This window comes from Coenobita brevimanus, chromosome 65, assembly GCF_032717465.1.
Source record: "Coenobita brevimanus isolate Jiangsu-jjx chromosome 65, ASM3271746v2, whole genome shotgun sequence".
Lineage (NCBI taxonomy): Eukaryota > Metazoa > Arthropoda > Malacostraca > Decapoda > Coenobitidae > Coenobita > Coenobita brevimanus.
In genome coordinates this window covers 45,835,726-45,852,090 of record NC_137018.1, presented here as the reverse complement: position 1 = coordinate 45,852,090, position 16,365 = coordinate 45,835,726, and the positions used below count along the sequence as shown (strand labels likewise).

General features: G+C 43.0%; 1 protein-coding gene and 1 non-coding gene across 2 annotated transcripts in view; both read left to right on the top strand.

The window, feature by feature from the left end:
• The first annotated feature begins 4,236 nt into the window (after positions 1 to 4,236).
• The window catches only part of msk (importin-7 msk), a 161,003-nt gene continuing 148,874 nt past the window's right edge, over positions 4,237 to 16,365 (top strand). The window contains exon 1 of the mRNA XM_080276609.1: positions 4,237 to 4,396. Coding sequence (XP_080132735.1) covers positions 4,313 to 4,396 — 84 coding nt within the window. The 5' untranslated portion in view covers positions 4,237 to 4,312. The remainder of the gene's footprint in view (positions 4,397 to 16,365) is intronic.
• Positions 6,253 to 6,371, top strand: LOC145405199 (5S ribosomal RNA). The gene has a single exon (XR_013898299.1). It is a non-coding gene; the product is annotated as a 5S ribosomal RNA (ribosomal RNA).

The window sequence follows — 16,365 nt, the reverse complement described above, 5'->3', positions numbered from 1 at the left end:
CGGAGTTACCGCCCACACCCGGACGCTCCTTAGCACTGTTGGAGCCCTACAGGAGTCGCTTCTGCAGCCCAGCCCTGATGGCGCCTCTCCCCCTGAGCACCTGCAGACCCCGGACGCCCAGGCCTTCCACCACGTTCCCCGACGACGGCGACCTAGGCTCTCTCACGCCCCAGCAGAAGAAGAAGCAGGCCCGAATCCTCCGCCTGTTCGGTCCTAGTCCCGAGGGCCCCCGATCAGGTCGAGGCCCCCAGACTACGAGGCCTCCCTGCACCCCACCAGTGCGGCCCTAGGAAGGAGCCGCCCCTCAGGTCAAGGCCCTAAACAAGGGAACCTCCCTGGACAGTAAGTACTAGTGACCCAACTACCCAGGAAACACGGGTAGAACAGTGATAGTGACAGTGACCCCTAATACAGTAACAGTGATCCAATGCACAGTGGCAGTGACAAATAAAAGTTATGTTAAACAGTGATATCGGAGTGAGTCGTGCTTGAACATTAAACAGCTCAGTCCCCCCCTCCCAGAAGGGGGGCGGGGAGTTTTCTGTGGAGTCGAAGGTAGGTGTGTGAACAAGCCGAAAGGCTAATGAAGTGCCTCCCTGCGACTAGGTGACGGTGTCGGATGTCGCCACACGCACCCTACCTTTATTATAGTATCATATCCCCCACAGACTCCCGATCACAGTGAATATAAGTGAGACTCCCCCGTTTATTATTATCCACCAGTGGCACGACCAGTGTTCTCGATTGACCATCGCAGTGAGGTGATATCTCTCCTCAATAACAGTAACCCATATCCCTGACTGCCCTGTGCCCTGTGCAAAAGTAGATTGGATCCAATTATAAGTGTATTGTTGTATCTCTGTGTAATTGTGTACCAAATGTTGTGTATGTAGCGCTGTAAGGGATAGAATTTAAGCAATAGATGTGATTCGGTGTACTGTCTCTTTTTATGCCCTGTTCCTTTGTTAGTGCATTACATCCGGTCTAGCCAAAGGACCCCGTCCAGTGCTCGTGTTTTTACGACGAGAAGTCGTCTTAAAAACACAGCATTACAGTAAGATCACAGTGAGAGAATAAAGGACGAGTGTGAGAACCAAGATCTGATGAACTATATTTATGAGTGACGTCCCTTATATACAATTAGTAAGACTGTGCCGCCTGGAAATTCCTCCGTAGGAATACACCCCTACTGCTGTGAGCTCTAAAGAAGTAATACGAGAAAGTGTTAGTGATATTCCCCCCACTCCCGCTACCCGTAAATCCTGTACGACATTCCCTCGTCCCAGTATCTAGTATAAGTGTAAACCAAGAATAGAATCAATTACCAAAGTCCCTTTGCTATTGGAAAACGTGTAATTCTCTCCAGTATTACCGTAACTCCCTCCTATCCGTCACAAGTCACTCCCCGCACCCCACCCCTTTTCTCCCCCCCCCTTTTGTGAGAGACACTCTCCGCGCCTCACGCGCGCGCCTATATTCACTGTACCCTGAATACACCAGGTTTGATTGATTGGCATTAATATCAGATAAGCAAGTATCCTGTGAGATACACATGTCCTGGATAAGGGTTTTATATTGCTATATATTATGTTGTAATATCTGCTGATTTGTCCTGTGTCTGATTGTGGTAATATACGTGTAAAGGTTATTGCCTAGAGTTTTTGTGTCCTGCCTCTCTTTATTGCACTAAGCTCCGGTCTCGAAAGAGGACCCCTCTCCACGTTAGGTGTTTTTGGAACGAGAAGTCGAGCCTATTTACACCTAGCATTACAGGCAGGAAGAGTCGAACACAATAAATTTGTGCATTGCCGATGCTGGCTGATGGGTGTCGACGCTCAGGGCCCGTGTTTCCCCACGGATCGGCAGGGGGCCATCCCCCGCGTCTACCAGGTGAGTAGCCGTCGGGAGTAGCGGGCCAAAGGTCGACTTGTGACGGGAGAAGTAGTGGCTATATAGGCAAGATCTGGCAGCTCACGTGTCGATCAGCAATCTAGTTTTTACTCCATTCAGCTTCATCTTGTGGTAAACCGGGTGGCGGTATTTGGGGGAAGTGGCCCCCGCCACCGTGGGAAGGTGCGGGGGCGGTCCTAAAAATCCAACTGTCGGGGACCTCCTTCTTCTTGCTCCGGCTCCTGCTCCCTGGGTTCGGCTTCCTCCACGGGGCCAGGTTCGTTGTCTTGCTCCTCATTATCAAGGAAGGAGACTTTACTCCTGCCCGGGGTGGTGGTTTTTCGTCTGGCAGCCTTTAGCTGGTCCCTGATGTCGTGCAGGGGACATTGGGAGCTGCAGGCAGAGAACTCCCAAGGGTTGACTAGGATGAGGTTGGGGTTCTCCTTGTGACTGGGGCGTCAGTGAGCGGAGTGTGCTCTAGGTAGGCTGGGTGCCGGGGTGGGGCTGGTGTGGGGCATGGGTGGGCGTGGCTTGATGGGGGGAGCTGGAGCATTTGTGAGAAACTTCTTTACCACGTTGATTTGCTGGGGTGCAGGGCGGGAGGTCAGGTGGTGGCCTTTGTGCTGGATGTTGGGTATACAGGTCATGTGCAGGAATACCTTCAGCTCGTTCCTGCATGTACCACTTATACACGTACACTGCTTCGTCCAGTTTCTTGCTGGGCAGCTTCCTGCTCCTGGACACATTTTTAGCCTTCCTCACACCCTTCGTTTTTTTCAAATCCTCCTTTGTTTTGTCCTTGGCCTTCAAAATGTAATTCAGGGATCGACCTCTTAATCCCAAACTTGCAGCTGAGGTCGCCTCGGCTCGTGCTTACAGTGTGTCCACAGCGTCCATCTTGCTCAGGGGCCAGGGATACAGCATCACTGTTTCCTGCTTGCTTCTCCCTAACCTGGCCCAAGCGGGTGGGAAAAACTGCCGTCAGTGATAGTAACAGGATTCGGAGTCTCCCTGGGCACTGAAAATGACCCGGTAGGCATATTCCCGAAGTCTGTTGGAGCTCGACACTAACCGTCCTATGAAAGTTCTAGGAGGGCTGCAAAGGTTTGATTTGAGTCGGTTCCTGAGTAAATAAGTAAAGTTAAGTAACTTTATGATGTTTCCAAGTTAGCCTGTGGGAGGCTCCAGAAAAAAGTACTTTGCACAAAATGAAAAGAGTATAATCAGATTATTTTGCAGGGGTAAGGTGGAGCCATGTTTCTTGGACCCTCTATTGCATGAGGGAACTCACACTGTTTGTTTAAAAATTTCAAGTAACATGTACTCACTAGTAAAACCTCCTCAGCGAAAATGAGGCCTGCATTTGTACTGGAGTACATTCATTTGCACCAACTAGATGTAATACCCGGGGGACCTCTAGGGTAAGGAATATGCATGGGGAAATGGCTACTTTTGTCATGGTGTGCGTTCATGGTGAAATGACAAGGAAGGAAGGAATAACGAAGACAGACCCAGGCCATAATATGGCTATATGATACTGCTCGAGTAAAGAGATATAAAGGCCTAAAGAAACAAGGATATATAAAAAAGAGGTAGAACTGAGGAGCGGAAGAGAACAAGGGAGGTAGACTGGAGACAAAAATGTCCCATTCTGTCGCCTTTTACGACAAGCAGGAATACTGGGGAAGTATTTTCCCACACTTCCCTGGGGAGATGAAATGACAAACGTTAAGGTCATTCATTTGTTTTAAAAGCCTTGTTACTATAATAAATTACCTTTGAGTGTCCCCACATTCTATGGTTACGTTCTTCAGTGAGGTTAATACCCAAGAAAAACCACATTAAAATAATCTAATGGTTACTTTCATGTGTCTTCCCTGAACTTTCCTCAATCAAATTTTCATTATGTCTCAATAGTTATACGTTTAACATAATGATAAGAATCGGGAAATTAAATTCCCGCTCAAACTCTTGTACCCGATTCTTAGACTGATAATTTTGAATGATTACTGTATCAGTTTTAGCTTATTTCATGCATAGGATAAGGCGGTGTCCATCATATATATGTGGAGGTTTACACAGAGATTTGCTTACATATTTTATGTGAAGGTGATCGTCTGCAAAATCAGTCTTTAGAAAAGTAGGTTGCTGTAATTATCAGAAACTACAAATGCATGACGTTTTAGGCGAACTTGAAAACACATATATATCCAGGATGATAGATCTCTGCCAAGATAACGATACGTAATTTAGATATACGGAAAATGGGACGGTAAGTGGCACCCGTTCTGGCCCCCTTCAAATGTTCCAGCAATGTAGTAGTGACATTCGGGAGCGCGCCATACCGTGGGGTAGTCACGTGGACCCACATACTGCTCTCAAATACGTTATTTATAAGTGTTTAGACGCTAACGTGTCAAAGATGGACTCCAGGAAGATTATAGAGATATTGAGGGGCACCATAGACCCAAATCTGCGGCAGCAGGCAGAGGACGAGCTGGAGCAGGTAGGCCAGAATGCGGCGGAATGGATCTCCTGTGATTGTAGCCGACTCATAGTTTAAACATAGATCAGATCTATATATTTCAATATCGTGTTCTTTTCGATTACCTTAATTCAACCTTTGGGGGTTGATTTCCGCGGGAGGTTAGGACAGTGCAATAGACTGGCAGTATTGGCTTCATATTGTGATTTAAAAGGCAGGGGATCCAACGAGACTCCATGCTGCCCAGATATCACAAGTGGGTGCTCGTGCCGCTGCCACCTCACAAGTTTTGGCCACATTTCGCAGTGTTAATTTTGCATTGCCGGTAGAATATTTATATTAGTCAAAGAAAGGTAGAAACTTTGCCAAGTTTATCATGGCAATGTGAGAACAGATGAGTAGTGAGGGAACCCATGGTAGTCTTTATAGCATCACAGGCCAATACTGCACTTGTCCTCCTTAATTATTAGCCTTATGCACAATGAACAGTGAAGTAGAAACTTGACAGTGTCAGTTGGAGTAAATGCTAATAGTTACCTGTATCTTAATATAAGATCTTACTGTAATCTCTTGAGCCTTTGTGTTACTTGTTCCATAGTAAACATGCAGAGTTTCCATTATTTGGATTTATAGCTTAACATTGTGTAGCATGTGGTTTTTCAAGTTAGATTCAGGCTTGTAACTGAAGAACTAATATTTAAAAACTTGCTAAGGCTGTAATTTTTATTGCAGGTTATGTATGTTTTTCATTCAGTGTTTTGTCAGAATTGCACAGTGTATGTAATGTCATGATGATGGATATTTATAGGATAACTATCCAGGTTACGGTACATTAGTTTAGATAGCCTGATGAGCACTTTTTTTTTTTTTTTTTAATTTATTCATTAGGGGATTGATAAATGTTTGGTAATTAGTCACTCAGTTGTAGGAAGTATTATCTGCTTCCATTGATCTATCTATCTATCTGTTGTCAGACACCATAATCCTGTAAGGGGTGGCCATTTGTCTTTGAGTTATTTGTTTTACGGGGAGGGGCACTAACCTTCCGCCAACCTACTTGCTGACATGTAGGGAGCATGTATGGTTGATGTCAGGTGTTATTTAACAGCATATATATACGTTTATATGTGGCTACAAATCGTGGTGAATGTTTTTGACGTATCCAATAGAGCCAGGATTTCTGGGGGCTTGAATAATGAGTGAATGGAAGCTAGGCCCATTGGATTGGGGAAATTTGGGCTGTCTGGACATTCCTACTCCTCGCCCTGCCCTAGGGTGGGAGAGAATGTCCGGATCATGAATATATATATATATATATATATATATAGGTATTATTTTACAAGTTGACAGTATGAAGTTCAGGAATATTACCACCATTAACTCATAGTATATTACTTAAAAATGATAATGAACCCCCATAATCTTATTTGGAAATTGATATTTAGAGATGAATTTAATTCTAATTTCCCAAGAAACCATACCTTGGATCTTATATACCGGTGTGTATGTGTATATATATATATATATATATATATATATATATATAGGTGTGTGTATGGTTCTATTATCATTTCATCCCCTAACAGAATTACGAGTTTTTGACCTATTTTTTCAGTATTTTAGAAAATTCTAATTGTTTATTAAAAATTCAACTCCACATTTCTTTTCTCTCTTCTGTACCTTTATAACATACCATGTGGCCATCAACCAACTTAACAGTGAACCCTCAATGTAACAAACTAATTGTGGGGAGGGGTCACTTGATATATCCGAAAGTTGGCTATATACGATGGGGTCGGTACTCCCGAGGGATTACCAAATTCAGGTCGCAGTATAAGGCAAGTTGTTCAGTCCTTGGTGCTTACACAAAATTAACTAAATACGGCCATACCACGTTGAGTACACCGCTTCTCGTCCGATCAGCGAAGTTAAGCAACGTTGGGTCTGGTTAGTACTTGGATGGGTGACCGCCTGGGAACACCAGATGCTGTTGGCATAACGTTCTCCCTACTTGTCAAGTGGGGTTTGTGGAGAATTAGTGCCCCTCCCTGTAAAACAATTAACTCTAAGCCTTGGCCACTCCGTTTGGGATACATGGCGTCTGGCAATGAATGAATGAAGTTTTACATGGAGAATTCAAGGGTTTGTGAACTTGTGCATGTAAATACAATACTGTATGAAGTAGTATGTGTAAAAACAATACTGTATGAAGTTGTACATATAAATACTGTACAGTACCTGTACTAAGAACAGAGTACAATGTAGTACAGTACTGTTACAATAAACTTACCGTGCCAGGAAGGGATACTGTTATCGCTGTAAGAGGAAGTGGGATGCAGGGGGAGGAATTCTGGAGAGGTTACATGTTGGCACCACACTGTACACCAGAGCACACCACACACTACATCTGTACGCCAGAGCACACCACAATATACATGTCAGAAATGTACAGTATTACATGACCATACTAGGGCACTGAACAGTACTGTACAAAGTTAAGATGATAATAATATACACCGTACAGTATGTACTTAACATTAAACTTTACACTTAACACTACACAGAACACAAGACTGTACTGAACACTTGCCCTCATCAGACTCTGCGAAAAGATTTTCTGGTGTCACTACTTCCAGTGAGGAAGGTGTGATGCTGCCTGATGCCAAACTCGGTAGGCTAACTGATGAGGTTGACGCCACAGACACACTGGAAGTTTCAGATACTGTTTGTTGCTTTTTTCCTACAGGTGAGGGCAGTGGTTTGAAAAAGTTGGAAATTTTCTGCTGAACTGAGTGGCCTGGTTTTGTCGCCTCAGGTCCAATTTGATCATTCTGAGCATCTCGTAGTTCTGGCCGAGAGATCCCCTAATTTTATCAGCCAGGGCCAGCAGTGTGTTTGGTGCGTCAATGCCAGCAGACAGAGATGGGGCAGATGTCATCTCCTCTTCCTCCCCCACAGATGGTTCTGGCGAGGTCGGTGCCTGCACAATCTCCTCCTCCATCTGGTGGTGGTACCCAGGCAGACCACCATCCTCATGCAACCAATCCTCCACCTCCTCCTGGGGGATTGAACCTTGGCCAGCTGAAGCCAACAGCTCTGCTGCCCTCAGTGGCTCGAACTCCTCAAAGTCTGGCTTTTGACTGGAGTTTTGGAGGTGTGGAGGAGCTTGCACCACGCGTTACGGAGTGTGGTGACGGCACTTGTTTCCAAGCGTCTGCCCAGTTCAGTATGGCATCCTTGATGGTGTACATTTTGAAGTTCTCCATTGTTTTCCTCCCCCTGGTGTCAACATATCCTTCCTCCTCCATCCCCTCCTCCATCCCCTCCTCCATCACCACTAAACCTTCAGGAGGTACAAGTCCCAGTAATGTCTCTTGGCACTCTCTATCACCCCCTGATCCATGGGCTGGGCTAGGGCAATGGTGTTGGGTGGCAGAAACATGGCCTTGATCTTGCCATCCTTGCTGCAGAGCTTAGTAGTGGAAGGGTGGGCTGGGGCATTGTCTAGGAGGAGGATAGCCTTCACATTCTCCTTCTGTACCCCATACCAGAGCTGGTGCTGCTGAACAGATGGGTCAAGCATATTGTGAACCAGTTGTGCACAATCTCTTGGATGAACCAGGGGGAAGGGTTGTTATAATATTCAGTAGGAAGCTTGTCCATTGTTTCCTTTAGTGCCCTAGGCTTCTAATGTGGGGGCCAATGTATCAGAGTTTGGTGTCCATGGTTTTCGCTTGTTAATTTTTGGAGATTGCTATGTCTGTATGCTTTGGGTTCCTAGAAAGTCAAATAAACATGTCTCCATTTTTTTCTTTTTGTTTTAGTGACTTTAATCGTAGGTCAGAAGCAGAAATGCGTTTGGCCTCAATTTTGGCATTTTTGCTATTAGCGCCTTGGGGTTTGATGACATACAAAAAACTAGCATGCAACAGGTATTCAGCTACATAATATGATACTGTGAAATATTATAGGCTGATAACTTTCTTTCAGAAAATCATGCCAGTAAACCTTCGTATTACATATACCTATCTTGCAAGTGTAAAATGCTAAAATCTGTACTCTGAGAACAACTGTCTTCATTAGTTCATTAATTCTAATTATTTTCAGTAATTGCTGCACAGGCCAGTGCTGAGGAGTTTATCTGCTTCCTTTGTACATGATATTTATTGGATTAGTTATAAGAATAACACATCTGCACTCATCCCAGTAGGGAAAGTGTCAGCTAAACAGTTTTTATCAAGTACCAGCACCAAAGATGAGCTGACTGTCTACCTCGCCAAGAAAGCCCTCCAACACTTTCAGGGAAAATCCAAAATTTTCATTGTCACATCAAGGCAGAATGTCCACTCAGACTGTGCGGATGTACATCATCTCCACTGCTCACAAGAAGAGGCTGACACATGGATAATCCTGCACAGCCTGGATACTGTTTTAAGAGGTGCAACAACACACTGCATTTTCCTGACACTGATGTTTTTGATCTTGCAATTCGGCGGTACCATCAGCTATGCAAGGACGCCTACTTCATCACTGGTGTGGGGAACAAGAAACGAATATTCTTACTGGGACCAGTAGTATATGCACTTGGTAGGGGGATGGCTGCAGCCTTACCAGGGTCCATGCCTTCTCTGGAGCTGACCAGACAGGCTGCTTTGCAGGCAAGGGAAAGCAGACCTGTTGGCAAGCACTAACAGGTGTCATGTGGAGGTAGTATCTGCATTTGCTGTTCTGGGAACTACAGAAAAGCTGAGTCTTGACACAGAAAAGAGCACTTAAGCCTTTGTTTGCCTACTGTATGAGCCTGGTACCACTATGGTAGACGTCAGTGATCCCAGGTGGAGGTCATTCACAAAGAAACGTCTGGAAGGCCAGAATCTGCCACCAACACGAGGAGCCTTACATGAAGCCTTGGCTTGTGCATATTTCCAGGCTATGATATGGGATCAGGATCACATGCCTAACCCACAGTTACCACCATCGACAGAGTATGGATGGGATGCAGAGGACGGATGATTGGTACCAGTTACAACAGGGGATCCTCCAGCCCCTGCCACCATTACACATCTAGTCAAATGTGGTTGCAAGAAGACCAATTGTATGTCACACTGTTCTTGCAAGTCTCAGAATCTCAACTGCTCTGAGTTGTGCCTGTTTGGAGCGGATGAAGAGGTGTATGGAAATATTAGCCAGGGGCATCTGGTAGGGATCGATGATGATGAGGATGATGGAGATTTTTACACTTGAACAGTTACTGAAACTCCTTGGCGGAAGATGCTGGGACTATTTCGGTGCCATCAACCTAGTTTCATTAGTGATTCCTTTTTTTGCTTGTTATATAGTCTTCATTTTATCATATTGATTATTTTGGTTGGTCTGAATACATGATAGTAGGCCTACTGGTCCTAATAACACTCAGTGTAAAACTTTGCAAGTTTCAAGGCCAGAAATAAAATGACATTTTTTTTTTTTTTTTAAATTTTTAACAGCAAAATCAAACTATTTGGTTCCATTTTTAAGTTTTTCAAAAGAAATCATACAAAAAATGTTGAAGGATGTCTGTAAAATAATAATAAACATCATACATGTAAAGAGGACATTCTGTTAAGTATATTTAACAAAACTTGTCATCCTGGCATTGCAAGCAAATTTTATGATGCTAATTTGGTACAAAATGTCAAATTTGAGAAAGAGGTATGAGAATATAGTAAGAAAAATTGGAGACATCATTGTACTCAAAGCTCAATCACCCCAGAAGACAGTCCAACTGCTCTTCTAAAATTAACATTTTAAAACTACGAAAATACATTGGCCCCCACACTATTCCTACTTTTTCCTGCCATGACTGGCTTCAGGCAGAGCAACCTGTCAGTGTTGGCTCAGCCCAACAAGGAGATGAGGTTTTCCCCCCTGGAATCCTGCTCATCTCCTTAGAGGCCTGAATGTTGGTGGGTAAAGATATCCAAAATAGACCAGTTTTGTTAGCATTATACATTTGAAAATCGTGCAGGTCCTCCTTCTCCATCAGCTCATGAAACTGGTCTATAAACGGGTCCACAGTGTCGGCATTGGCGCTGAGCAGCTCCCCTGTGATGGCTTTGTTGACAATCCCATGACACCGCCTAAACCTCCACAGCCAGCCATCACTGCAATTGAAGTCCTTGTACCCTAGGTGACTCGCAAGCTTCTGTGCTGCATGCTGGATATCCACCCCTCGCACAGGAACGCCCTCAGCTGTCTCTTGAGTGTACCACTTGTAGAGGGCTTCATCAATATTCTCATGGGGATGTTTGGCTGTTTTGCTGCTCTCCATTCCCTTTATGGCCTCCTTGGCCTTGTTTGTTGCCTTGATGAGATCATGAATTGTTTTTATTTTAGGCCATACTTCTCCACAATTGACCCCTTGTTGCCCCCTTCTCAAAATCTAGAATTATAGCATATTTCTCCATGATGGAGAGACTCTCCTTCTCTTTGCATGAGGTAGATGGGGTAGCGGACTTAGAAGCCATTCTTGATTGTAGGTAGGTAGGTAGGTGCCATGTGGGGCAAGAGATAACGTGATGGTTGGAGGTATGGCAGGAGAGAAACGTACATGGCGAGCGCTAGGCATAGACTGAGGGAGAGGCTGCAAGGGAAGGGGTAAGGCATGCCGCTCCCAGGCTGGCTTACGTGACTTATCGACGCGCCACTCCCCAAATAATAGATCACGTGAAAGCCGGTGGGTTTGTGAACTTCTGCCGCATTTAGCAACCTTTGATCGCAAAATCTGGGGAAAGTTTGGTCCTGATTTGGCCATCATGTGAAAGCCGGCGGGTTCATGAACTTCCACTGCATTTAGCAACTTTTGATCGCAAAATCTGTTGGAAGTTCAGTCCTGATTTGGCCGTTCGCTAAATCCGAAATTTGGAATATCGGGGTTCATTATATCGAGTGTTTACTTATACACACACACACACACACACACACACATACATATATATGTATATATATATATATCATCCATTCATCCATCCATCATCCAATCCTACGTTGCCCCATGAGCGTAGGAGCCCGGGGCTAGGCAGTTGGTCCCGACATTTAAGATGAGTGTGACCAACCTCACTCATCCTTGAGTGGCATTACTTGAGCAATAAACCCCAATCACCCCTTGGATATAAACCTTCACCGGCTGAATCCGATTGGAGCACAATAATTACCCACTAAACCACCAGGTGCCAAAATTTGGTTATATGGTTACCACCCAGCATAGTAAATGGTTTCCTGGTGTACAGGAAACCATTTGGCTTGTCACTCAGTGTAGAGTCACCCACAGGCAGAAGGAAGAGGAAAGAATGAAGGAATGAAAGACAGAAGAGGGAGTGTAAAGTCACCCGCAGGCAGAAAGATGAGGAAAGAATGATGGAAAGAAAGACAGAAGATGGAAGGTAAGAAGGATGGAGGAGAGGACAGGGCAGACACCCGAGAGCAGCACTACATTGAGTGAGTGGATGGTGAGTGCCCCCACCCACCACATAATATATATATATATATATATATATATATATATATATATATAGATAGACACAGTAGATATATATGTATATATATACAGTATATATATAACATATATATACTGTATATATATGTAGATGATGGATAGATAGATAGATATATATATATATATATATATATATATATATATATATATATATATATATATATATATATATATATATATGTATATATATATGTGTGTGTGTGTGTTTGTGTGCCTGTTTGGGGGAGGTGGTGGCTCAACCGGTAGAGAGGTGGCCTGTAGTCCTACTGGACCCAGGCTCAAATCCCCGCTGGGGCAGGGAACAGTTTAAGGATTTGAATTTCAGAAAATCAGACTTTACTGATCTACCAGAAGACCCACCAACATGTTTTCAAAATACCCCTGCTAATACCAATACACTGGTCCTGTATGAGACAGCCCTAGCATGTATTCAATATGGACGGTGAGTGGTAGCGCCGAAGTGGTGACATGTAGAGGTGTATGGTAAGTAAGAAGACTACTGGGCCTTGAGAGCAGGCTGTGAAGCCTATTCCCAGAGTCGGACACATGAAAAAAAAAAAATACATATATATATATATATATATATATATATATATATGGAGCCTCTGTGGTACAGTGGTAGTGTGTGTGTTTTGTACACGGGTGAACCAGGGTTCGCGCCCTGCCAGGGTAATAAACTTTGGGAGTGTTCATCCAGCTATGTACTGCATTGGCGGACACAAGGGGTGCTGTGGTTGAACCAGTGTCGCTTACTATAAATTATGCTTGCACCCAGTCGGCTTGCGCGGGCCGATTACACTTGGTTCACAGACTACACACACATCCAAAGCCACTACAACGCTACAGTTACACTTACAAGCACTTCTTACCCTACATACAATTTCTACCAGACAGCCTAAGTCACTTGGTAGAGATACATTGGCTGTATCGTCCCGACTTCGGTCAGGAGAGGCTGGTCCTGCAGTGGATACTTAAAGAAACATAGGTAGGATCTATATGTAATGTTTTTCCATCAACTAAGGAGTTGTTTCGCTGTAGGCCTATCAACAAAGCTAAAATGAAGTTGCCAAATATCGTTCATCTCTTTGTTTCAGAGTTACTATCCTCTTACTCTCCCCATCTACTGCCGTCTTCTTATTATATGTAGCAAATCACTTCTCTGTTTAGGTTACAGTGAAAAGAGTGACTAAATATTATGACAAATTAAAGAATGTAACACCGTTACTATTGGGTGCAGGCAGTTTTCACTTATTTTGACAGCATGTGGATACTATTTACTTGCATTAATCCACATGGCCAACACACTTACACACCACCAGAATACAGCATACCACACACAGCTCACTGCTTTCGGCTTTCAATTTTTTCCCCCTCCCCTTTTCCACGGGCCCGCTTATTATTATGAACTGTTCTTGGGTTTTGGTAAGACTGTTAAGCTGCAAAACAGTGTCAAGGTAACAGCATTTTTCCACACAATGAGACAAAACAGTGACCAAAATACAGTATTCAGTGAAAGTCATTTTAATGTTTCTTCCATCCATATTCAGTATCCCGATATCGACAATAAATATCGGTATTGGAAAAATGCAAATACAGTAAAAGTCCTATTATTCGGTAGATCCGACATTTCGGCAGTTTTGAGAAATAGTCCCGTTTACGAAAATCTTTGATTGTTTGGCAGATTTCCGGAATCATCTCGGCAGTCCAGGAAGTACAGTATTATCTGTGACTTGTAGGCCTAATGTTTTATTACACTTCTGTATGTTCACTAATTTCTATATTTTTTCAGATTCAGGTATAGTACTGTATTGATTACAATATTGCACAGCATCATACAGTACAGTAACCACCTCCACCAAATTAGCGAGGATTACGTTCCAAGTCCCCTCATTAATTCTTGAAATTCTTTCATTCTTGACGCCTTCCTGAGAATGACATTTACCGCTAATTGCGTAGCCCACGAACCACTGATACCGTAATGCATTACCCATAAATAAATGTTGCTTGTTAAATCAGTTTCCCCGTTGTTTTTAGCTGTATGACTGTGACAGCTCTAGTATTTTTATTCCTCAGCATAATGGTGGAAGGGACTGTCCTGTTTAACTAAACCTAACCTAACCAAGTTTAACTTTACCTAATAATTTAACCAAACCTAACCTAACCTAAAGTCAGAAAAATACTTTAAAATAACTGGAGGAATATGAATTGCTAAGGTCTCTCAGATGAAAGTTAAACGTACATTTAGCACTCATTCTTTTGTTCATTTTTGTGTTTAATGTGAAAGAGAGAGTATTGATGCAAACAGTACTATATCCCATTAACCCCTTAACCTCCGGAACTGAACAACCCTTTACAGTACCGATGTCAGTGATGTCAAGTTAGTGTGAGCTATAAAGATAAGTGAACAATTATAGGGAGGGAACGAAGGTCACTGGTATGTTTACATGACTCTACACTATGATTCCAAGCAGTCAGGCGGTCGGTTAATTTCAGATGTTTTTGCCCATTTGGTAATGCACCGTAACTTTATCAATTTTTCCGTGACTCATAGCGAATCATAGCATGGGTTTAGGAAGCTAAATAACACATTGCTAGGTGAGCCAGACGATTATCTTCATATCTTTAAGAAAAATAAAATGATTTCAGAAGAATGGAAGAAACTTACTCTGCGTACTCAGAGAGGGATTAAATTTCTTCCATTTTCTTAAAGATGTGAAGATAATCGTCTGACGCACCTAACAGTGTGTTATTTAGCTTCCTAAACCCATGCTATGATTCACTATGATTCACGGGAGAAATTACAAAGTTACCGTGCTTTTACCAAATGGGCGAAAACATCTGAGATGAACCGACCCCCCGACTGCTTGGAATCGTAGCGTAGAGTCGTGTAAACATACCAGTGACCTTCGTTCCCTTCCCATAATTGTTCACAGTTTTTTCATAGCTCACTAACTCGACATCACTGACATCGGTACTGTAAAGGGTTGTTCAGTGCCGGAGGTTATTAAGGAGTTAATGGAATACATTACTGTTTCCATCAATACTCTCTCTTTCACATGTAAACAAAAAAAACGAACCAAAGAATGAGTACTAAATGTACGTTTAACATTCATCAAAAAGACCTTACCAATTCATATTCCTTCACTTTATTTTATGCAATTTTCTGACTATTTTATTTTGTTTGGAAAAAGTACTGTATACAGTACTCACTCCAAACATATTTGTAATAATATAAGTAGTGATGAGTTCACCAATACAAGTGATGTACTGAGCTGATAGGTAATATTCCGTATCATTTCGGCCATCCAGGAAGTGTTATCTGACTTGTAAGCCTACTGTGTCATTACACTTGTATATGTTCACTAATTTATATATATATTTCAGATTCAGGTATAGTACTGTATTGATTGCAGTATTGTACAGTATTCAGTACTCTCTTCAAACACAGTTGTAACACCATAAGTGGTGATGACAGTTTTCACCAATATATTTAAGGTACTGAGTGGGTAGGTTTTTGATTATTCGGCAAATCCAGTTTCTCGGCATTATCCCGGTCCCATAGATGCCGAATAATGGGACTTTTACTGTATTAACGATATGTCGGTGCAGCGATTCATATCGGTTACAGAATATTCAGTCATTGAGTAGTGAGGTATCTGGTTGATAATCTTTACTGGAGCAGTTTTGATAATGCTGCTTGAGTGTACAAGCTCAACCTAGAATAACCCCAGGAACACAGTACTGCTAGGTCCAATACCTAAGTAGTTTCCAAAACCCTGGGACAGTGCAGTTGCACAGTTGTCAGCACAGATTTGCTGCAGGCCTGTTTGTGTGATGCGAGTCATTTTATCTCGCAAGAGTGTGTGGGTTCTAGTTGCCACATAAGTTTTTATACGCTTTAAAACTATGTTTGTGAGAATTAGTACTAGAGACCGCCTAGAATACAATATTCTATTTTTTTTTTTTTTTACAAAGGGGGAAAAAAATAAGTCCATGTGCCAAAAGGCATCCTCCATTCATAAAATACCCATAACAACTGGACTTGAACTGAAGTGGATCAAATATTTGTGGGAAACAACTCCCAGGAAGCGAATTCCAGAGAGTAGTAGTTCTGGGGATAAATGAATTTTGATAAGCAGAGGTTCTGCATTGCGGTGGAGAGAGTGTGAATTCATGGGCGCTCGCAGCTGCCTGAGTATTTCTGCAGAAAATGTGAAGGAGAGGAACAATTGAAGCCAGTTCGTCTGAACACTTACAGTAAAAATATCTATAAAATAATGCTAAAGATGCAACATCTCAACGTACTCCAAAGGGCAGCAAGAATGTTATGGACTGATAAAATTCTTGCTTACTCCGATTCCCTCCCCCCAATCTTCAGTCCTCCCTCTCCATCCTTTCTACTTTATTTTATCCATGGCACTAACCTGCATAATGAACCACACTCCTCTCTGGTTCA